The sequence below is a fragment of the Cervus canadensis genome, chromosome 2 (genome assembly GCF_019320065.1).
Source record: "Cervus canadensis isolate Bull #8, Minnesota chromosome 2, ASM1932006v1, whole genome shotgun sequence".
Taxonomy (NCBI): Eukaryota; Metazoa; Chordata; class Mammalia; order Artiodactyla; family Cervidae; genus Cervus; species Cervus canadensis.
The window spans coordinates 75,033,700-75,058,016 of record NC_057387.1 but is presented as its reverse complement, the minus strand read 5'-3'; the positions used below and the strand labels follow the sequence as shown (position 1 = coordinate 75,058,016).

The following is a 24,317-nucleotide window of genomic DNA, read 5'->3' as shown; positions in this document are numbered from 1 at the left end:
ACCAGCCTCTTCAGACCCAATTTCCCTGTTCCTACTTCCTGTCCCTTCTCTGCTATATAATGATATGACTATGTCTCCCCTTTAAGATTTTTGAAAAAATCATTTACAGCCATCTCTAAGTTTTCATTGGCAACAAGCCCAATAGGAGACCAAATAACATGCTGTTCCCCAAATCAAATGTAATTTAAACTGCATCCATAGAAGTGTGGATTTCAGAGCTCTGGAAATCCTTCTCTGGCACTTTTGTGGACTGAATTTGGAACTCTGAGCCTAGTTTTTGATGCTGTTCCTGAGGACATTAACAAATGAGAAAGCATCCCAGGAAGGGTGTGAAGATTGTTTAATGCTATGGAAACCATAGCACAGAAAGAAAGAGTTGAAAAACATTTCATATAAAAAAGAGTAGACACAGGATTATAGGAAAGTCATTTTTAAACAGAAAGAGGCTGTTAATGCAGAGTGGAATGATCCTCAGGAAAATCAAGCCCAGAACCCTACAGACATTGCTTTTATTTTGTGGTGCTATAAGTAAAGCATAAACAAATACCACCTGCTTTATAGGCAGGCATCTCTGCCCATCTGAGACTCGCTGCCTGTGTTAGAAAAGGTTCTGGAGATGTAATTGCTCATTGTTACATCCTTAGGAGAAGGGTTAGAAGTCCTCTGGTTTAATGAATTTGATTGTGCACTTATAATGGCAAACATATCCAAATGTTTTCTTGGTCAGAAAATATTATTAGTTAATATGACAACAGCTCATTTTAATCAGGTCATGCTTTCTTTCACTCAATAATTTTTTGATATTTGTTCACATAGTCCTGATTAAGCCATCCACTTATGTAAGAGAAGCTTATGGAGCAAAGATACTTTGATGAAAGAGAACAAATACTGTGCATTTAGAGAACCTAAGTCCTGTAAATAATGCCTTTAAAAAAATTATACTAGAATACACATAATATTTACCATTTTAACCTCTTTAAAGTATAAAATCCAGTGGATTTTAGTACATTCACAGTGTTTGGTAACTACCATCACTCTAGTTCCAGAACATTTTCATCACTCTGAAAGGAAAGGAAACATATCCATTAATACAGTCACTCTTCATTTCTCCCTCCTCCAGGCTCTAGCTACTACTATCTTGCTTTCTATTTCTGTCTCTATGAATTTGCCTATTCTGGATATTTCATATAAATGGAATCATATAATATGTGGCCTTTTGTGTCTGGCTTCTTTCATGCAGGAAGTATTCAAAGTTCATTTGTGATGTAACGTGTATCCGTACTTCATTTCTTTGTATGGCTGAATCATATAGTCCATTGTATAGATATACTGCATTTTATCTGTCTGTCAGTTGATGGATAGTTGAGTTGTATCCACATTTTGATTACTGTGAATAGTCCTACTATGAACATTTTTGTGCAAGTTCTTGTTTAGTTGGCCATGTTATGTTGTTTATATGTCTACTTAGGAATGGAATTAGATGATAATTTTTTAACTTACTGAAGAACCTCTTTTTCTTTTTAAAGTGAGACTTCAGGCTTTCTGTTTTCTGGTTTGCCTATCATTTGTTGGATTATGAAAGGTTGTCAGTATGTGATTCCCACTTCTTTAGAGCTTTAGCAATGACAGTGACCAAAATCTCATAAATAAATTTTTAGGAAATGTATAAATCTATAGAAGGATTTCTGCAGTCCTCAAGCTAGCATTTTCTATCATTCCTTGTTTGCAAGATGTTGTGCAAATGGGGTCCTAAATCTCTGCTTCCAAGTTGGTCTCTATACCATACACTGGGTTAAGGACATCCAGGCCTTGAGCTGGTTAAACCCTGGCTCTTGCTAGTGTTGACCAGGCAGAAATGTGCTCTCATATTTTGATTTTTTTTTAGAAGAGACTAGAAATCTAGATCTTATATAATATTCTAATTTTTAAATTTGGCAACTTATTCACATAAATAAGTAAATAACACAACCACTGAACCAACTAATGAACCAACCAACGAGCCAGTGTGAACCAAACAAAACGAGCCTGGGAGTTAGATTAGGCTACTAGTGTCATGACTGTGCTTAGTCATGTCTGACTCTGCAACCCTATGCACTGTAGCTAGCCAGGCTCCTCTGTCCATGAGGTCTTCCAGGCAAGAATACTGTAATGGAGTGCCATTTCCTTCTCCAAGGGATCTTCCCAATCCAGGGATCAAACCTGCATCTCCTGCATTGGCAGGTGGATTCTTTACCACTACACCACCTAGGAATTGGATTTGATTTGGCCATCAATTTACTAGTTTTGCTCTGCTTTTCTTTATGGATATACCATTACTCAGAGCATTATAATAACAATAAAGCCAATAATAACTAGTGCATTTATTCCAAATACCACATTCCAGGTACAAGTCCAAGCATTTGACACATGTCAACTTAATTCTCATGACAATTCAACAAGGTAGGTGTTAGTTTATCATTATTTCTGAAGAACACTTCTCAGAATACTTCAGTTAGTTACTTATGAATTTAATTTCCTTTAAATACTATAGGCAACTTATGGGCAGGGACCATTCTTTATTTATACTTATGACCCCAGAACTGAGTCCAGTGCCAAGTATATGTAGATATTCTCTAAATTTCAGTTAAGTGAATGAATGAATTGTATCTGTCTCCAAGAATCATATAATTCTTGTCTGCTCTGAAATAGTAGAATTAGTCACTAACATTTAAGGATTTCTTTTTTTTTTTTTAAGCAATTTCACATTTATTCAGTCACCATGATAACCCTCTGAAGCAGGTACTATTATTTAGGGGATAGTTCCTCCTCAGGCCCTGCAACAGGTAGCATTTTGAAGCACTGCAGAGAAATGGTAACAGGTAGCAATCCCATATTCCAAGGCAGGTGGGAGGTCTGGATCTACTTGGTCTTCTTTTTTTTGTTGTTGGTCTTCTGTCTTAACCAAACTTTCCTGAGCCTTGTTATTTTCATTTCATTTAGGATCTCTACTATAATTCTTAATCAAAAATAATTACTTTATACCCAAAATAAGTTTCTCCCCTGGCAAAATATTAATAGTAGTGTAAAAGTCTTTAACAGGTGCCAATGCCCTAAATGAGTATCCCACAGGCAGGGAAGGTATCAGGGACCGGGGGATGTAGGTGGGGAAGCTGTGGGGCTGAGCCAGCCTCTCCTGGGATTCTGAGGCTTCTTGGGTAACAGTGTAGTGAAGTGAAGCTCTTGGGATGGAGAGCTAGGCTCCTCTGAGGGCTGGGGCAAGCCCAGTAAGGCCAAGCGTTGGGCAGGAGGAGTGGAAAAGTACACCTTCTGTTCTTCTGAATAGCGCTCCTGAGGTGTCACAGCATCCCGGTAAGTCCAGTCACGCCAATGGAAATTGAAGCGTTCAAGCAGGGTGATGCGGTCAGCTCTTGCGGGTACACAGTCAAGGGGCTTTGTGGGTGGCAGATTCGGCACCTCTATTCCTCGCAGCAGCACCACCCCTCGGATGGCAAACCAGCCCCCAAACCTGGGATGTATGCACACACCTGCTATGTGCTCGTAGTCAGTGATGACTTCTATCTGCAGCTCTGGGAAGCTCTCTCTAACTCGGCCCAGGTGGTAGGCCACACACTGGTCCACAGGGTCAGTCAGTGGTTGGAGGTGGCGGCTCTGCAGGAAGGGCTTGAGGGCCCGGTCAAACATGGCAGGTGTGCTGAGTACCAGGAAGGCCAGTGTGGGTCCTGGCAGAGGCAGGTGGAAGGCTGGAGGCAGGAGTGCATTGTACCATGCCACCTGGAAGGGGTAAACTTCGAAGCCAAAAGGGCACAACGTGTCCTCAATCTTCTGCTTCAGCTCTGCGACTAGCGGCTCCATAGTGCACGTTACACACTGAGCCTGCTGGGGAATGGAGTCTCAAGGTTACTCACTTCACGCTTTTCGCATTTAAGGATTTCTATGTGCTTAGGAAATTGTCAGCCACATAACAGAGCTTTTAGGTTTTTAATAAAGCCCACACTATGAAGTTTCTGGATCTCTAGAAAAACTTTCTGATTCTAATCCTACATCTGTTAGTTATAATTTGTGTGCTCTTGATCAAATCACAAGCCTCTATGTACCTCATTTTTATTGTCATCAGAATGGTGACAATGATATAATGATAGTCATGTCCTCATGGTTACCATGGGCTCTGTCTTATTCAAAGCAATTTGTAGGAATGATATCTCTTAATGATATCTAGCTCCTGGACTTTGTGAGGATTAAATGAGTTAATTCATGTAAGGGTTTCTACTTTGCTTACCACACAGTGAGCATTCAGCAGAGTTAGCTATTACGTTTATGTCCATTTTACCAAAGAGGAAATTTAGTAGTAGATTGAGTAAATTGTCTAAGGATACGTGACTAGCAAACTTCAGGATTTGGATTCGGATCACTGCCTGCCTGGATTAAAGATTCTTTCCTTAACCACGATGTGTACTGCCCAGCTCCCAGAATATTCCTTGCCTTTCCCCATTTCTCTGTAGCATCTATATTTTAGTCCCTAGAAGTGTGGCCAAAATTAGCTCTCTCTCCCTTCTCTGACCTTCTTTGTTATTTATTGGGCAATTCATTTTGTACAAAACTGTGTCACTTCCCCCTATCGTTATATTAATCTGTATTTTAAATGTTATAGACTTTAGCTCTTGTCTTTCTTTTCTATGACACAGCCTAGCACAGAACACAGTGCATGAGGGGTAGAACCACTTTATAACTTCAAGAAGAGAATTCCGATACTCTAGAGGTGTGGGTCACTTACAGCTTTGGAGAGAGTGAACAGTAGCGGAAGGAAAGTGGCATCACCCATGAATTCACTTACTCTTGCTTACTCTTGCAAGAAGTGTTTTTGGTTTTAGATCCTCTACTAGGTGCTATAATAGACTCGTTCCCTGTCTCCCAGGAGCTTGGCCACAGGTATATTCAGATCAGAATGATGATCAAAAGTGTGATGAATTTTGTAACCAGGTAACCTACACATCTTTCTCATATACTGCATGCTGCTTCACCTCAAACAGACTGGAAAATTAAAATGTGTGCTTGGAGCGTTTCATCGTCTCTGAGTTGTCTGAATCTCTCAGCCTCCGTCTTCTTTTGGTCTTGGTCTTTCTCATCTCCATTTAAAACTTTCTTAGTGGACTTGGATGTGGACAGCCATTTTTTCTGGTTAAAATATCACTTTTCTTTTTTGGTTAAAAACTCCTGCTGATTGGGTCATGGTTGGATAGGTGACCCTGTTGATGACTTAAAGGAGCTTGACAATTCTGACCTTCAATCTTAGTTGTTTTATGTACCAGGTAGCCTGTAGGTTCCATGTGAAATATGTCATGTAAACCTGCTGGAGCTCTAAATTCCCCATGGATATTCCGCAGGGTAGTTAATCAAGTGTATTGTACATAGTTTTTGTACTGAACCTATAAAGCCACATGTGATGCAGCTCAACAAATGACAGTGAATTAAAAAAGAAAACTGCAGACTGCACAAACTGATTAAGAGAATGGAGAGGATTATTTAGAGAAAAGATTAGAGGAGCTAATTACACACAGCTTGACTGAACAGAAACTAAAGCAGGAGTTAATGACTCTTTCATATTGTTTGAAGATGCTGAATGTTGAGGAGGAAAAAATATTTTATGTAATACAATGAAATGTTATTAAGAGCAATGAGGCAGAATTGAGAATGAGAATATTTAAATGAAGTACATGTGAACTCTACTAAAGATAAAATTTATTAAATTATGAGGTAGTCTTTCCAATTATAAGACAGAAGCCTCTCCTTGAAGAGATAAAAATAAGCATTTAAAGTGGGCTAAAAAGTTTTCTTAAAAATAATTTTAATGTTTGTCAGGCAGTTTAAATGACACACTTTTTTTTTCATATTTATTAGTCTTCAATTTAAGCAATCATTTTTTCCAACAAAGACCCATTCTGTCCCACATATTTCTACATTGTGTCTCCTATAAAATCCTAGGTCGTTAACCATGTGAGAGAGGTCCAGTGTCGCAATATTAAAACAGTTGCCTTTTAGGATTTTGTTTCATTGTGTATGCTAATTTCTTCAGTCATGTCTGACTCTTTGCAACCTCATGAACTGTAGCCCTCCAAGCTTCTCTACATGCATGGTATTCTCCAGGCAAGAATACTGGAGTGGGGTGCCATCCCCTCCTGACCCAGGATCTTCCTGACCCAGGATCAAACCCTTGTCTCCTGCATTGGCAGGCAGGTTCTCTACCACTAGCGCCACCTGGCTGGCAGTGATGCCACAGTAAAGAATCCGCCTGCAATGCAGAAGACCTCGGTTTCACCCCCAGGTCAGGAAGATTCCCTGGAGAAGGACATGGCACCCCACTCCAGTACTCTTGCTTGGGAAATCCCATGGACAGGGAAGCCTAGTGGGCTGTAGTCCACAGGGTTGCAGTCAGATAGGACTTAGCAACTAAACAAGTCAGTCATGGTATGAAACAAAATACAGTGGTTAAGGAATACAAAAAAAAAAAAAAAAAAATTGTTCCATTGGTATGGTCCTAAGAATAATGGTCCTAACAGCTGTTGACAAGGGTATGACATTTAGATATTTCTATGCCATTGTGTTTTCCTTTTCCAAGTGAGAAAGTTATTCCACATCACACAGGAAAATTGTGACAAATTGTTACTAACAAGCCTCCTAAACCATCATGAAAGGACAAATGGAACATGGCTGTACTGTAAGCTGTTAAAAACTGAATAAACAAAATGAACTTAAGTAAATACTATGACAAAACCTCCTTCAAAAGGTCCCACACTGCTGCATCAGTGCCTCCGACCCTGCAGCAGGTCACCGCTGACCCACGCCTCTGCTGTAGAGTCCTAGACACTCACAGGCAAGTCTGGGTCAGTGTCTTGTGGGGTCACAGCTCCTTTCTCCTGAGTCCTGGTGCACACAAGATTTTGTTTGTACTATGTTCAAGCTGGATTTAGAAAAGGCAGAGGAACCAGAGATCAAATTGCCAACATCTATTGGATCATTGAAAAAGCAAAAGAACACCAGAAAAACATCTACTTCTGCTTTATTGACTATGGCAAAGCCTTTGACTGTGTGGATCACAATAAACTGTGGAAAATTCTGAAGGAGATGGGAGTACCAGACCACCTTACCTGCCTCTTGAGAAATCTGTATGCAGGTCAGGAAGCAACAGTTAGAACTGGACATGGAACAACAGACTGGTTCCAAATCAGGAAAGGAGTACATCAAGGCTATATATTGTCACCCTGCTTATTTAACTTCTGTGCAGAGTACATCATGAGAAATGCTGGGCTGGATGAAGCACAAGCTGGAATCAAGATCGCCGGGGGAGATATCAATAACCTCAGATATGCAGATGACACCACGCTTATGGCAGAAAGTAAAGAAGAACTAAAGAGCCTGTTGATGAAAGTGAAAGAGGAGAGTGAAAAAAACTGGCTTAAAACTCAGTATTCAAAAAACTAAGACCATGGCATCCAGTCCCATCACTTTATAGCAAGTAAAGGGAAAAACAATGGAAACTGTGACAGACCTTATTTTTTTTGGGCTCCAAAATCACTGAAAATGGTGACTGTAGCCTTGAAATTAAAAGACACTTGCTCCTTAGAATAAATGTTATGACCAACCTAGACAGCATATTAAAAAGCAGAGATATTACTTTGCTGAAAAGGTCCATATAGTCAAAGTTTTGGTTTTTCCACTAGTCATGTATGGATATGAGAGTTGGACCATAAAGAAAGCTGAGCACTGAAGAATTGATGCTTTTGAACTGTGGTGTTGGAAAAGACTCTTGAGAGTCCCTTGGACTGCAAGGAGATCACCAGTCAATCCTAAAGGAAATCAGTCTTGAATATTCATTGGAAGGACTGATGCTGAAGCTGAAGCTCCAATACTTTGGCCACCTGATGTGAAGAGCTGACTCATTAGAAAAGATCCTGATTCTGAGAAAGATTGAGGGCAGGAGAGAGGGATGATAGAGGATGAGATGGTTGGATTGTATCACTGACTCAATGGACATGAGTTTGAGCAAACTCTGGGAGTTGGTGATGGACAGAGAGACCTGGTGTGCTGCAGTCCATGGGGTCGCAAAGAGTTGGACATGACTGGGTGACTGAACTGAAGCTGATGAAAAACCAACCAGTTAAAGAATTCTGTCATCTTTTTAATGTTTGAGAAGATGAGAAGATAGTTGCTTACATAAATCTTACATGAATAAGATTATGGTATTAAGAAAAAAAAGGGGGGTGGGAGGAGGCCTAATTCTTGATTACCTGAGTAAAATTCAGAAAGTAATCATTCAAAATATTGGCAAAGATTTTGAGGTTTGGTTTTTATTGCTGAGATAGCCTGAACTCATAGGGAAAATAATAGGAAGTCTAGCTTATGATGAGAAATGTGGAAAACAAAGTGAGGGTGCAGGGAATGTTTTCACCAAAGTGCCCCCAAGTGCTGACAAAGAGGCTTCCTTTGAGAGGCAACATGGAGGCGGCCCCTGTGTGCATTACTGGCAGATTCTCTCCAGTTTTCTTATCCCTTATGAGAATGTTGTTGATGTTTAGTGAGAAAGAGGTCTCTCATATTAGAGTTGGTTCTTAGTGCAGATCTTCTGAATCTTCCTCTGTTTTTTCCTCATGGTCTTCCTGATTCATTGTTATTGAATATCACAGGGTTTTCTGTATGGTCTTTCCCCCATGTGAGGAAATTCTGTTTCAATCTATTATTTTTCTTCATAACAATTGTTGTGCAGTCTTCAAGTGGTAGAGCTTCTAACATTGGCATTATTGTTGTTCAGTCACTCAATTGTGGCCAAGTCTTTGCAACCCCATGGATTGTAGCAGACCAAGCTTCCCTGTCCTTCACTATCTCCTGGAGTTTTCTCAAACTCATGTCCATTGAGTTGATGATGTTATTAACCCATCTCATCCTCTGTCACCCCTTTCTCGTTCTGCCGTCAATCTTTCCCAGCATCACGGTCTTTTCCAGTGAGTTGGCTGTTCGCATCAGGTTGCATCAAAGTATTGGAGCTTCAGCTTCAGCATCAGTCCTTCCAATGAATATTCAGGGTTGATTTACTTTAGGATTGCCTGGTTTGATCTCCTTGCAGTTCAGAAGTCCTTTATCCCAGCTATTTTGTGGCCTACATTTTTCTTCATAAAATTTCAACAAAGTTCAGTTTAGAAAATGTTAAGGTCATATTAAAAATAGAACTCATTGAAATATATATACTAATCATCATCTATGTGTACTAATTTCTAAGGTAAATAGTATATGATACATATGTCAAGAATAAAGAAAATTTTATCTATGGAATTAGCAGTTCTATGATGTTGATGATTCAAAACAAAACTACGTTTTTTTGGTAGAGAACTTGGAGTAGTGGGACGTGTTCTGCCTATGATGGTAGCATTGAAAGGATCTGTGTTTCTACTCTGCTGTTGCTTAACCTTGAATTAGTCACCTCTCTGAGCCTTGATTTCCACATTGATAAAAGAGGGTTAATAAAACCTTTCTTTCTAAAAGTTATTAGATGTTTATTTCTGCCACTTAATCATGTAAGCATCTGCCAGTGAATTACTTAACACCTGTGCAAATCTTAATCTTCTAACCTGTAAACTAGAAATAACATTATGCTTACTTCATAGAGCTCTGAGGATTTAATGAGCTAAGATATGTTAAGTACTTAGAATAAAGTCTGGCACAAACCAAATATTAGAAAAGTATTTATTATTATTACAGCATCATATGAGGATTACAAATTGTTTTTATAAAATTTATGGGAGAAATTATAGTGACTGAGGAACTGGATTTAGAGTATAGAAAATAAGGTTGTGTCACATAAACTTAGTATCTTACTTTTAAGCTCTGTCTTAGGAGGGTTACTTAACCTCATGAAGCCCAATTTTTATCACTTGCAAAATAGGGACAACAATTACAGCCAGTATCTACTAGATGCATCTGCAGTATTTTAAGAGTTTGTGTCATTATCTCATTTAATTATAATTATTCCTACAACTGCTTAAGCTAAGTATTATTAATAAACCCATTTAACACATGAGAAGACTGAAGTATAAAATAGTTAAATAGCTACATAGAGTAGCTAATAAATGATAATGATGGGATTTGAATCCAAGTTCTTGAAAGTCTGGAGTCCTTGACCCACCGGTTGATCACCATGTTATTATCCTGCCCTCAAAGATGATAATACTATTAATACCTCTTAGTATTATTGTGAAAATTAAATAAATGAATCCATGTAAAGTGTTTAGTCTAAATCCTGACACATGAAAAATGCTCAGTACATGGTAACTCTCATTAAGGAACATGATTATTTTATTGGGTTGGCCAAAAAGTTTGTTCTGATTTTTCTATAACATCTTACAGAAAAACCAGAACAAACCTTTTTGTCAACTGAATAATATGGTTTGTAAGTCTTAAGGCTGTGCCGCATGGAAACAATGTTCATCAGTAGTCAGAGACATAACTGTGTTAACAGATTTGAGTCTCAATCTCTTGCTAACTGTAACCTTGGTCAACTTACTTAGTTTGTGGGTTTTTTTTTCCTCATCCCTCTATTAGGGGAAAAGCACCTACACATGCCAGTTATTCACCTATTGTCTCTCATCTCCAGCATCCCTCCTGCCCCCTACCTTTTATTTTACCATTCTGCAATACTGAAGGTGGAACTCAGTGGATCACATTTCTCAAACTCACTGATTAGCATTCTGAGCACCAACTATTTAGAGACTTTTCCTCAGAGTCTGTACGTTCTGTTAACCCCACATCTTCCCTTTTTCTCCAGCCTGAGGACTTCTTGCACTTACTAATACCTGCTTTACCTCTGCATACTTACTTCTCTTTCAATCACCTAATACCTGTGCTAATTCCCTAGTTTTGGAATATCTACCTGGTCTTCACTGTAATGACAGGGCCCATACAAAATACACACTCCTAGGGTTCCTGTGAAAATCAACTAGAATAATGTTGCAAAAATTACTTACTTTAGACCCTGGCATAAAGCAGACATTTAAGAAGTGATAATCTCTAGCATTATCTGGAGATAGAATTGGCAGAACTTGTCTATTTCTAGATTGGTTCAGGCCTTGTAAGCAGTGTGAGCCGTACTGTTCCGTACTTTAATGATGAGGAGCCAGATCCTGAGTAACCAGAATGAACACAATACAAGGTTGTGGATGGGAGACCTGAGAGTTGAGTGTATTGCTCTTGGCCGGTTGGTGTTGCAAAGGTTTGCCCTGAGGGACTGGAGGTAAATGTTAAGCCAGTCCTTTTTAGTAGAAACCCAATAATGTATATGGAGAAGTGTACACTTTAGAAATGTACCTGACATATTTGTTGTTGTTCAGTTGCTCAGTCATGTCCAACTCTTTGCAACCCCCATGGACTGCAGTACTACCTGACATATATTGAGGACCTATTCACTGTCAGAGAAACAGATTTGGGACAATCTAAATCATCAACCTAGTGTTAAAAGTGTTAGTCGCTCAGTCATGTTCGACGCTTGCGTCCTCATAGACCGTAGCCCACCAGGCTCCTCTGTCCATGGAATTCGTCAGGCAAGAATACTAGAGTGGGTAGCCATTCCCTACTCCAGGAGATCTTCCTGACCCAGAGACTGAACCCATGTCTCCTGCTTGGCAGGTGGATTCTTTACCCTCTGAGCCACCAGAGAAGGCGTGTACCTGACACATTCAGTTCAGTTCAGTTCAGTTGCTCAGTCATGTCCGACTTTTTGCCACCCCATGGAATGCAGCACGCCAGGCCTCCCTGTCCATCGCCAACTCCCGGAGTTTACTCAAACTCATGTCTATTGAGTCGGTGATGCCCTCCAACCATCTCATCCTCTGTTGTCCCCTTCTCCTCCCGCCTTCAATCTTTCCCAGCATCAGGGTCTTTTCAAATGAGTCAGTTCTTTGCATCAGGTGGCCAAAGTATTGAAGTTTCAGCTTCAACATCAGTCCTTCCAGTGAATATTCAGGACTGATTTCCTTTAGGATGTACCTGACACATAGTGAGGATCTATTCACTATTAGAGAACAAGATTTGGAGAAATCTAAATCATCAACCTAGGGCCTCATCGATTCTTTTTTGGGTGGGGTGGGGGGCTTATCCATTCTTCCCCATCAGTTTCTATAGCTTGCATAGTGAATGCATAAATAACTGATATTCATAAATATGTCCCTGAGTCATCATCTAGAGTAATTGTTCACAATCCTGGTTTTACATTATAATCATCTGAGGCACTTAAAATAAAAAAGAAAGCCTGATGTTCTTGGCCTAAGCTTCAGAGATTCTAATTTAATTCATGTGGGGGAGGGCAGAAATGGATATTTTTTAAAAGTTCTCCAGTTGATTCTAAGATGCAACCAAATCTGTGATTTAAAGATGAATTATATATTTCACATACCATTATTAATGTGGTAAAAGACCATATGTACATGCATGCGAAGTCACTTCAGTCATGTCAGACTCTTTGCGACCATGTAGACTGTAGCCCACCAGGCTTCTCTGTCCATGAGATTCTGCAGGCAAGAATACTGGAGTGGGTTGCCATGCCCTCTTCCAGGGGATCTTCCCAACCCAGGAATTGAACCCATGTCTCTTGTGTCTTCTGCATTGCAGGTGGATTCTTTACCTACTGAGCCACCTGGGAAACCCAGAAAACCATATAGTTTGTATTTTAAAATATTTTCATTGTAAAATTTCTTTATTTGAGGAATGGAGGGGCTTTCTCTTAGCTTTCTGGGAAACTGAGTAATGTTCATTGTCTTAGATTCTCCTCCATAACTGTTTCCTCTGTGTACATTTGGTCTGTTGCTGCTCTTTTTACAGCATAGAGATACCTAGAATACTTCATAGAACTAGTTCTAGTTTAGTAACTCAATAATTCTTTAAAAAAATTTTTTTTAATTGAGGTATAGTTGATTTATTTATTTATTTATTTATTTTTATTAACACTTTTAATTTTTTTATTAGTTGGAGGCTAATTACTTCACAACATTTCAGTGGGTTTTGTCATACATTGATATGAATCAGCCATAGATTTACACTTATTCCCCATCCCGATCCCCCCTCCCACCTCCCTCTCCACCCGATTCCTCTGGGTCTTCCCAGTGTACCAGGCCCGAGCACTTGTCTCATGCATCCCACCTGGGCTGGTGATCTGTTTCACCATAGATAGTATACATGCTGTTCTTTTGAAACATCCCACCCTCACCTTCTCCCACAGAGTTCAAAACTCTGTTCTGTATTTCTGTGTCTCTTTTTCTGTTTTGCATATAGGGTTATCGTTACCATCTTTCTAAATTCCATATATATGTGTTAGTATGCTGTAATGTTCTTTATCTTTCTGGCTTACTTCACTCTGTATAAGGGGCTCCAGTTTATCCATCTCATTAGGACTGTTCAAATTGAATTCTTTTGACGGCTGAGTAATTTCCGATGGTGATATGTACACAGCTTTCCTTATCCATTCATCTGCGATGGGCATCCTAGGTTCTATCATGTCCTGGCTATTATAAACAGTGCTGCGATGAACATTGGGGTGCACGTGTCTCTTTTGGATCTTGTTTCCTCAGTGTGTATGCCCAGAAGTGGGATTGCTGGGTCATATGGCAGTTCTATTTCCAGTTTTTTAAGAAATCTCCACACTGTTTTCCATAGCGGCTGTACTAGTTTGCATTCCCACCAACAGTGTAAGAGGGTTCCCTTTTCTCCACACCCTCTCAAGCATTTATTGCTTGTAGACTTTTGGATAGCAGCCATCCTGACTGGTGTGTAATGGTACCTCATTGTGGTTTTGATTTGCATTTCTCTGATAATGAGTGATGAGCATCTTTTCATGTGTTTGTTAGCCATCTGTATGTCTTCTTTGGAGAAATGTCTGTTTAGTTCTCTGGCCCATTTTTTGATTGGGTCATTTATTTTTCTGGAATTGAGCTGCAGGAGTTGCTTGTATATTTTGAGATTAATCCTTTGTCTGTTTCTTCATTTGCTATTATTTTCTCCCAATCTGACGGCTGTCTTTTCACCTTACTTATAGTTTCCTTTGTAGTGCAAAAGCTTTTAAGTTTCATTAGATCCCATTTGTTTAGTTTTGCTTTTATTTCCAATATTCTGGGAGGTGGGTCATAGAGGATCTTGCTGTGATTATCGAGAGTGTTTTGCCTATGTTCTCCTCTAGGAGTTTTATAGTTTCTGGTCTTACATTTAGATCTTTAATCCATTTTGAGTTTATTTTTGTGTATGGTGTTAGAAAGTGTTCTAGTTTCATTCCTTTGCAAGTGGTTGACCAGTTTTCCCAGCACCACTTGTTAAAGAGGTTGTCTTTTTTCCATTGTATATCCTTGCCTCCTTTGTCAAAGATAAGGTGTCCATAGGTTCGTGGATTTATCTCTGGGCTTTCTATTCTGTTCCATTGGTCTATATTTCAGTCTTTGTGCCAGTACCACACTGTCTTGATGACTGTGGCTTTGTAGTAGAGTCTGAAGTCAGGCAGGTTGATTCCTCCAGTTCCATTCTTCTTTCTCAAGATTACTTTGGCTATTAGAGGTTTTTTGTATTTCCATACAAATTGTGAAATTCTTTGGTCTAGTTCTGTGAAAAATACCGTTGGTAGCTTGATAGGGATTGCATTGAATCTATAGATTGCTTTGGGTAGAATAGCCATTTTGACAATATTGATTCTTCCAATCCATGAACACGGTATGTTTCTCCATCTGTTTGTGTCCTCTTTGATTTCTTTCATCAGTGTTTTATAGTTTTCTATGTATAGGTCTTTTGTTTCTTTAGGTAGATGTACTCCTAAGTATTTTATTCTTTTTGTTGCAATGGTGAATGGTATTGTTTCCTTAATTTCTCTTTCTGTTTTTTCATTGTTAGTGTATAGGAATGCAAGGGATTTCTGTGTGTTAATTTTATATCCTGCAACTTTACTATATTCATTGATTAGCTCTAGTAATTTTCTGGTAGAGTCTTTAGGGTTTTCTATGTAGAGGATCATGTCATCTGCAAACAGTGAGAGTTTCACTTCTTCTTTTCCTATCTGGATTCCTTTTACTTCTTTTTCTGCTCTGATTGCTGTGGCCAAAACTTCCAACACTATGTTGAACAGTAGTGGTGAGAGTGGGCACCCTTGTCTTGTTCCTGATTTCAGGGGAAATGCTTTCAATTTTTCACCATTGAGGGTGATGCTTGCTGTGGGTTTGTCATATATAGCTTTTATTATGTTGAGGTATGTTCCTTCTATTCCTGCTTTTTGGAGAGTTTTAATCATAAATGAGTGTTGAATTTTGTCAAAGGCTTTCTCTGCATCTATTGAGATAATCATATGGTTTTTATCTTTTAATTTGTTAATGTGGTGTATTACATTGATTGATTTGCGGATATTGAAGAATCCTTGCATTCCTGGGATAAAGCCCACTTGGTCGTGGTGTATGATTTTTTTAATATGTTGTTGGATTCTGTTTGCTAGAATTTTGTTAAGGATTTTTGCATCTATGTTCATCAGTGATATTGGCCTGTAGTTTTCTTTTTTTGTGGCATCTTTGTCTGGTTTTGGAATTAGGGTGATGGTGGCCTCATAGAATGAGTTTGGAAGCTTACCTTCATCTGCAATTTTCTGGAAGAGTTTGAGTAAGGTAGGTGTTAGCTCTTCTCTAAATTTTTGGTAGAATTCAGCTGTGAAGCCATCTGGTCCTGGGCTTTTGTTTGCTGGAAGATTTTTGATTACAGTTTCGATTTCCTTGCCTGTGATGGGTCTGTTAAGATCTTCTATTTCTTCCTGGTTCAGTTTTGGAAGGTTATACTTTTCTAAGAATTTGTCCATTTCATCCAAGTTGTCCATTTTATTGGCATAGAGCTGCTGGTAGTAGTCTCTTATGATCCTTTGTATTTCAGTGTTGTCTGTTGTGATCTCTCCATTTTCATTTCTAATTTTGTTAATTTGGTTCTTCTCTCTTTGTTTCTTAATGAGTCTTGCTAATGGTTTGTCAATTTTGTTTATTTTTTCAAAAAACCAGCTTTTAGCTTTGTTGATTTTTGCTATGGTTTCTTTAGTTTCTATTGCATTTATTTCTGCCTTAATTTTTAAGATTTCTTTCCTTCTGCTAACCCTGGGGTTCTTCATTTCTTCCTTCTCTAATTGCTTTAGGTGTAGAGTTAGGTTATTTATTTGGCTTTTTTCTTGTTTCTTGATGTAAGCCTGTAATGCTATGAACCTTCCCCTTAGCACTGCTTTTACAGTGTCCCATAGGTTTTGGGTTGTTGTGTTTTCATTTTCATTCATTTCTATACATATTTTGATTTCTTTTTTGATTTCTTCTATGATTTGTTGGTTATTCAGAAGCGTGTTATTTAGCCTCCAGGTGTTTGAATTTTTAACAATTTTTTTCCTGTAATTGAGATCTAATCTTACTGCACTGTGGTCAGAAAAGATGACTGGAATGATTTCAATTTTTTTGAATTTTCCAAGACTAGATTTATGGCCCAGGATGTGATCTATTCTGGAGAAGGTTCCGTGTGCACTTGAGAAAAAGGTGAAGTTGATTGTTTTGGGGTGAAATGTCCTATAGATATCAATTAGGTCTAGCTGGTCCATTGTGTCATTTAAGGTTTGTGTTTCCTTGTTAATTTTCTGTTTAGTTGATCTATCCATAGTTGTGAGTGGGGTATTAAAGTCTCCCACTATTATTGTGTTACTATTAATTTCCTCTTTCATACTCGTTAGTGTTTGCCGTACATATTGCGGTGCTCCTATGTTGGGTGCATATATATTTATAATTGTTATATCTTCTTCTTGGATTGATCCTTTGATCATTATGTAGTGTCCTTCTTTGTCTCTTTTCACAGCTTTTATTTGAAAGTCTATTTTATCTGATATGAGTATTGCGACTCCTGCTTTCTTTTGGTCTCCGTTTGCATGAAATATTTTTTTTCCAGCCCTTCACTTTTAGTCTGTATGTGTCTCTTGTTTTGAGGTGGGTCTCTTGTAGACAGCATATATAGGGGTCTTGTTTTTGTATCCATTCAGCCAATCTTTGTCTTTTGGTTGGGGCATTCAACCCATTTACATTTAAGGTAATTATTGATAGGTGTGGTCCCGTTGCCATTTACTTTGTTGTTTTGGGTTCACGTTTATACAACCTTTCTGCATTTCCTGTCTAGAGAAGATCCTTTAGCATTTGTTGAAGAGCTGGTTTGGTGGTGCTGAATTCTCTCAGCTTTTGCTTATCTGTAAAGCTTTTGAGTTCTCCTTCATATCTGAATGAGATCCTTGCTGGATACAGTAATCTAGGTTGTAGGTTATTCTCTTTCATTACTTTCAGGACGTCCTGCCATTCCCTTCTGGCCTGGAGGGTTTCTATTGATAGGTCAGCTGTTATCCTTATGGGAATCCCTTTGTGTGTTATTTGTTGTTTTTCCCTTGCTGCTTTTAATATTTGTTCTTTGTGTTTGATCTTTGTTAGTTTGATTAATATGTGTCTTGGGGTGTTTCGCCTTGGGTTTATCCTGTTTGGGACTCTCTGGGTTTCTTGGACTTGAGTGGCTATTTCCTTCCCCATTTTAGGGAAGTTTTCAGCTATTATCTCCTCGAGTATTTTCTCATGGCCTTTCTTTTTGTCTTCTTCTTCTGGAACTCCTATGATTCGAATGTTGGGGCGTTTCACATTGTCCCAGAGGTCCCTGAGGTTGTCCTCATTTCTTTTGATCCTTTTTTCTTTTTTCCTCTCTGCTTCATTTATTTCCACCATTTTATCTTCTACCTCACTTATCCTATCTTCTGCCTCCGTTATTCTACTCTTGGTTCCCTCCAAAGTGTTTTTGATCTCATTCATTGCATTGTTCATTTTTAATTGACTCTTTTTTATTTCTTCTAGGTCTTTATTAAATAATTCTTGTATCTTCTCAATCTTTGTCTCCAGGCTATTTATCTGTAACTCCATTTTGTTTTCAAGATTTTGGATCATTTTTATTATCATTATTCTAAATTCTTTTTCAGGTAGATTCCCTATCTCCTCCTCTTTTGTTTGACTTTATAACACTACTAGTTTTAGGTATACAACATAGTGATTCATATTTTTATAGATTTTGCTCATTTCAAAGTATAAAATATTGTCTATATTCCCTTGCTGTAGAGTATATTCTTGAAGTTTATTTTATACATAGTAATTTGTACTTCTTAATCCCCTACCCATATTTTGGCCCTCCCCCTTCTCTCTGCCCACTGTACCACTAGTTGGTTCTCTGTATCCATGAGTCTGTTTCTGTTTTCTTATATTCACTAGTTTGTTTTACTTCTTAGATTCCACATATAAGTAATAGCATACAGTATTTTTATTTTTCAATATGACCTGTTTCACTAGACATGATACCTCCATATCCATCCATGTTGTTGCAAATGTCAAAATGTCCTTGTTTTTTCTGGCTCAATAGTATTCCATTGTATATAAGTATACCACCTCCTCTTTTTCCATTCTTCTGCTGATGGACATTTATGTTCTATATCTGGGCTATAGTAAATAATACTGCTATGAACATTGGTGTGAATATGTTTTTTTTTTTTAATTATTGTTTTCATTTTCTTAGGATATATACTCAGGAGTGGAATTGCTGGTTCATATGGTAGTTATATTTTTAGTTTGTTGAGGAAGCTCCATACTGTTTTCCATAGTGGCTGAACCAATTCATATTTCCACCAATAATGTATAAATGTTCCCTTTTCTCCATATGTTTGCCATCATTTTTTGTAGTCTTTTTGATACTAGCCTTTGTGACAGGTGTGAGGTGATATCTCATCCTGGTTTTGAGTTGCATTTCTCTGGTAATTAGTGATGTTGAACATCTTTTCATGTTCCTGTTGGCCATCTGTATGTCTTCTTTGGGAAAAGGCCTATTCAGATTTTCTGCCCTTTGTCTAACCAGGCTGGTTGTTTTTTGATATTGAGCAATCCACTCCAGTATTCTTACTGTATGAGATGTTTATATATTTTTGATATTAACCCCTTGTTGGTAATATCATTTGTAAATATTTTTCTCCATTTCAGCATGCTGTCCTTAAATTTTGTCAGTGGTTTCTTTTGCTGCAACTCAGGAATTCTGAATGCAATTGAAATTCTTTACTATGGAACAATTCTATATGCGAATGAAAAGGGCAATGTGTGTTTAGCTACAGGTACTCTAGATGTGTCTGCTAAAATGGCATGTGTTCACTTCACAAGTCATCTATTTTAAAGTATTATCAGATGCCTGGAAAGGGGGATTTTTCCAAAGTATTTTCTAAAATACTTTTGAAATCGGCTACTGCGATTTATATAATGTTATAATTGGAAGTGTATTCTCACAAAGAAGTAAGAAATAAAATCAGAGGTGCTTTGGACAAAGAAATATCGTAGCATTCATTCTCACTTTCCAAATAGTAACTGTTATTAATATATATCTTCCTTGCATGCTCGATCAACTGTAGTTTTGTAGTTTATCTTTTACTGTTGTCTTTTGGCTTATTTTTCTTGTTACATGTACTTTCTTCTACTTATTTTTCCTATCCTTGAGAACATGGAAGCACCTTTTTCTTTCTAGGGACCTTACTTACCCACAGTAGGAGATCAACATATGTGAATATCTACCTGTGGAACTGATATGAAGGGTAAATGTTTATGACGTGCAAGTTGTACCACAGTTAACTGGCTTCCATTTCTTCTGCCTTTCTTTTGACATGGCTTTGTTTTTCCAAGGCCCACTCCCACTTTTCTGAGTAAGTGCACAGGCTTTGGCAGTGGAAGACGTAGGTTTGAATCCGGGCTCTGTCATTTTCTAGTTAAGCAACCTTGGGTAAATTGCCTGAATTTGATGTGCTTCATTTTAAATGCAGATAAAACAGCATCTAGTCTATGTTAGGAATTTTGTTAGGATTGAAATAAGATATTTAATGTAAATAAAGTTTTACAAAATGCTCAATAGAAAGTGCTCAGATATGGTCAACTATAGAGATATGGATGGACCTAGAGACCATCATACAGATTGAAGTAAGTCAGAAAGACAAAAGCAAATATCATGTAATAATGCATATATGTTGAATCTAGAAAACATGGTATAGGTGACCATATTTGCAAAACAGAATAGAGACACAGATGTGAGAACAAACCTATGGGCACTTAAATGGGGAAAGGGAGTAGGGTGGAATGAATTTGGAGATTGAGATTGATTTATGTACACTATTGATGCTTTGTATAAAATAGATAGTGACAACATAGTGTATAGCATGGAACCCTACTTTGTATTCTGTGGTGATCTAAGTGGGAAGGAAACCCCAGAAAGAGGAGATATATGTATACATATAGCTTATTCACTTTGCTGTGCAGTAGAAACTAACACAAATTGTAAAGCAACTATACTCTAATGAATATTAATTTTAAAAAGATAAAGAACCCACGAACCCTTTCACCAGTAGCCAAATGGAAGCTTAGCTAACATGGTGTACAGTATATAGTAAAAGGTAGATGTTTTCTTCAGTATGTTTTGTTGATGATGTTTGCCAAACTAACTGGTATTATCCTAGTGAATTTATTCCATTTTTATAAATAACGTATATCACATTAAAAAAAGTGCTCAGTGCATGTTCACTCTTTTTATTTGTGGCAATCATTGATGTTATTTATTTATTCATTGAGTTTATTTTCCATGAATAAAATTCATTCATAAATTTATTATTCACTAATGAAATGCATTTTAAAATATCATGATTATCTTCTATGCTTGAAATACCATTCAAGGCACTGCACTGGTGAGGCAGATAGAAATTCTGTTTTCCCTTGCAGAATTCAGGATCCAGTGGGAGATAAACAGGAACAACTGGCAATTTGTAGGACAATCACTGTGATTAGGCTTGATCTTTGACTCATCATCTCCCTTATAGAGTCAGTCACAAAATCCTTTCTAAAGAAAGTAAAGAAATATTTTCTTTAAAGCCTCCCCTTTGTAGTCTTCTGACACCTCCCTTATCCTGTACTTTGTCACTTTCTGCCTGTCATCACAACAGCTTTCACATCAGTGTCCGTGCCTATAGTATTTTTTCCTTCACTCTCTTCCTCCTTGACCACATTAATCCTCTTTAAACACTGCTTTCATCATGTCACTGCCCTGTTCAGTAACTCAAATAGCTCATTTGTTACTCTTCTATCAAGTCCAAAGTTATCTGCTAACTTACCAGACCCACCCACCATTTGTCCCCAGCTCTGTGTAATTATGTTTTCCACTTCTCACAGTAGAGCAGCTGCTGTAGGAGGAAGGAATCTGTGTGCCACAGACACTAAATCTCACCTCCAGGCTTCTTACCATTCTCATGGAAATGACTTCTTTTGAGTGCTTAACATATGCAAGATATTGTATAGCTGTTTTACAATTTATCTCTAATTCTTGAAAAAGTGAGACTCTTAGTAGACATCATTATCCTGATTTACACATCAGGAGAAGGATTTTGAGAGGAATCCTTCAGATTCCTCTAAGGAATTTACCCATGTTAAGCCAGGATCCAAACTCACCTCTGTTTCACCTTAAATTTCTTTTCTGTTCCTTGTGGCTCTACCCCATGCTGTACTCATTATTATACTCTATACTTCATTTGATCCAGAATGTCCTCATTCCCATTCTGTTAATCTAAAGCCTTAAATTCTCTCCATGACATAGTGCAAGTTCAAGTCCTATCTCTTTCAGAAAATGTCTGATTCTTCCTGCCTTTGTTAATGCAAGGCTTCCCTGATAGCTCAGTTGGTAAAGACTCCGCCTGCAGTTCAGGAAACCCTGGTTTGATTCCTGGGTTAAGAAGACCCGCTGGAAAAGGGATAGGCTACCCACTCCAGTATCCTGGCCTGGTGAATTCCATGAACTGTATAGTCCATGAAATCCCAAAGAGTCGGACACAATTGAGTGACTTTCACTTTTACTTTGCTCCTGCAAGTTCATATGCCCAATGCACAGTGAGGCCAAACAAATTGAAACGTGGGGCTTCCCAGGTGGTGCAGTGGTAAAGAATCCACCGGTCAGCTCAGGAGATGCCAGAGACACAGTTTCAATCCCTGGACTGGGAAGATTCCCTGGAGGAGAAAATGGCAACCCACTCCAGTATTCTTGCCTGGGAAGTTCCATGAACAGAGGAGCCTCGTGGGCTACAGTCCATGAGGTCACAAAGAGTCAGATACAACTGAGTAACAGCATACGCACAACGAGCACAGTTTGGATGCAAGGATGCCCTTGTCGACTGAAAAAGACGCACACCTTGAGAGTTGCGAGTTAAGTTTTATTTGGGGCAAAATGAGGACTGTAGCCTGGGACATAGCACATCAGATAGCTCTGAGAGACTGCTCCAAAGCATCAGTGAGGGAAGGTCAATATATAAGGTTTTGGTGAAGGAGGAGTTCAATACCATTAAGCACTCATTTTACAAAATTTTTGGTTAGTCATGAGGATCTGATGTCACCCTGGATTTAGCGCTTCTCTAGATATGAGGAGATGCAAGGATTGAGATCATAAAATCTGTTCCTAAGAACATCCAACTATCTAAAGACCTGTCCCACTGGAGCACAGAGTGCCTCACTCCACCCTGAACTCCCTTAGGGGCTGTTGAAGGTCAATAGCTGTAGCAGTATGGAGCTCTCCATAGAAGCAGATGGCAAGTCTTTGTTGTTTAGTCATTGACAATGCTCTTGGTAAGTGCCAATTTGTAGTTGACACCCTAAAAAACCACTAACTCCTCAAAGAGTTTTGGCAAAGCATTTCTGAAAGCCAGGTGAGGGAGGTGAGGTGCATGAACTGTATAGTCCATGGAGTCAAAAAGAGTGACTAAGAGAATAAGATCATGCACACTTTTTTGACTGGCTGGTAATGAGGAAACTGGGTGGTGTCACATGTGTTAACAATAGGTTCCAGGAGGCCTGGGGTTCTATACTCAAAGTCATCAAGTAGTTAATGTCTTCAGTTTGGTGGGGTGTTTTCACACTGGCAAAACAACTTGGGAAATGTGCATCAAATACTATTATCTAGGTTCTTCGGAAAGAAACTACAGCTGAGGATATGGGGAAAGACTTGTCCTAGGAAGGCCTCATAAGATCCTGCTCAATTACACCTTCATTGATTTCCTTCATCTTTGAACTCCTGCGCTGTTCACCATCAATACCACTGTGTTGCTAGCATTTCACATTGCACTGTGTTCTGTGGTTCTATATATGCCAGTCTTACCTTTCCCTAGCTGTGTTGTAAGTACCTTAAGAGCAAGCACTTTGTCTTGCTTTAAAATCTCTCAGATGAGTTGCAATTTTTCTGAGCATCAGTCGGTGTGAAACACATGCTTGTTTGATAGGACCATTTGTCATGCCTAGCCTTTGAGTTATCTTAGACCCAGATGGGCAGGACAGAAAGAAGTCAAGAGTAAACTTTCATTCAGTTAAAAAGAAAAATATTAAGACACTCTTAAGAAATACATAGGCTTCCCAGGTGGCACAGTGGTAGAGAATCTGCCTGCTAGTGCAGGAGGTGGGGGTTTGATCCCTGGGTCAGGAAGATCCCCTGGAGAAGGAAATGTCAACCTGCTCCAGTATTCTTGCTTGAAAAATTCCATGGACAGAGGAGCCTGGTGGGCTACTGTCCATGGGGTCACAAAGAGTCGGATAGGACTGAGTGACTGAGCATACACATAAGAGCATATAAGAGATATGAGAAATACAGTAAGAGTATTTATATGAAATAAAATAGAAAAACTGATGACAATGTTGCTGGGAATATGACTTAAAACATACAACATAATACTAGAGAGAGGCTCTGCTTCTTGGCAGTCAAAGGCAAAAACAGAAACCTCTCTTACAAAATCCAGTGTCCATGTGATGAAAAACAAATCGATTGCTCATAAACGGTAAATCTATTTTTGGTATCAAGACCAGACAGAAATTTCTCCCCAAGGAAAAGATAAGAGGAAATTGGGTAGATTAGTGAATAACATTCTGGCCAACATCATAACAGTAGTTACAATAAAGGATTTCATAGGAATTTTTCTAATAATGACCCTGAGTCTAGCCAGTGACATCATAACAATGAAGCAAAAAACAGTAAGAACATTGGAGTACACGTGTCTCTTTCAATTCTGGTTTCCTCAGTGTGTATGTCCAGCAGTGGGATTGCTGGGTCATATGACAGTTCTATTTCCAGCTTTTAAAGGAATCTCCACATTGTTCTCCATAGTGGCTGTAATAGTTTGCATTCCTACCAACAGTGTAAGAGGTTTCCCTTTCCTCTGCACCCTCTCC

General features: G+C 38.6%; 2 protein-coding genes across 4 annotated transcripts in view; one reads left to right on the top strand and one right to left on the bottom strand.

The window, feature by feature from the left end:
• The window catches only part of PDE4B (phosphodiesterase 4B), a 646,239-nt gene that overhangs the window by 306,946 nt on the left and 314,976 nt on the right, over nucleotides 1-24,317 (top strand). The gene's annotated exons all lie outside the window — the stretch shown is intronic.
• Nucleotides 2,719-3,909, bottom strand: LOC122436862 (cyanocobalamin reductase / alkylcobalamin dealkylase-like). The gene has a single exon (XM_043461055.1). The coding sequence runs from the start codon at nucleotides 3,850-3,852 to the stop codon at nucleotides 3,121-3,123; it is 732 nt and encodes a 243-aa protein (XP_043316990.1). The 5' UTR covers nucleotides 3,853-3,909; the 3' UTR covers nucleotides 2,719-3,120.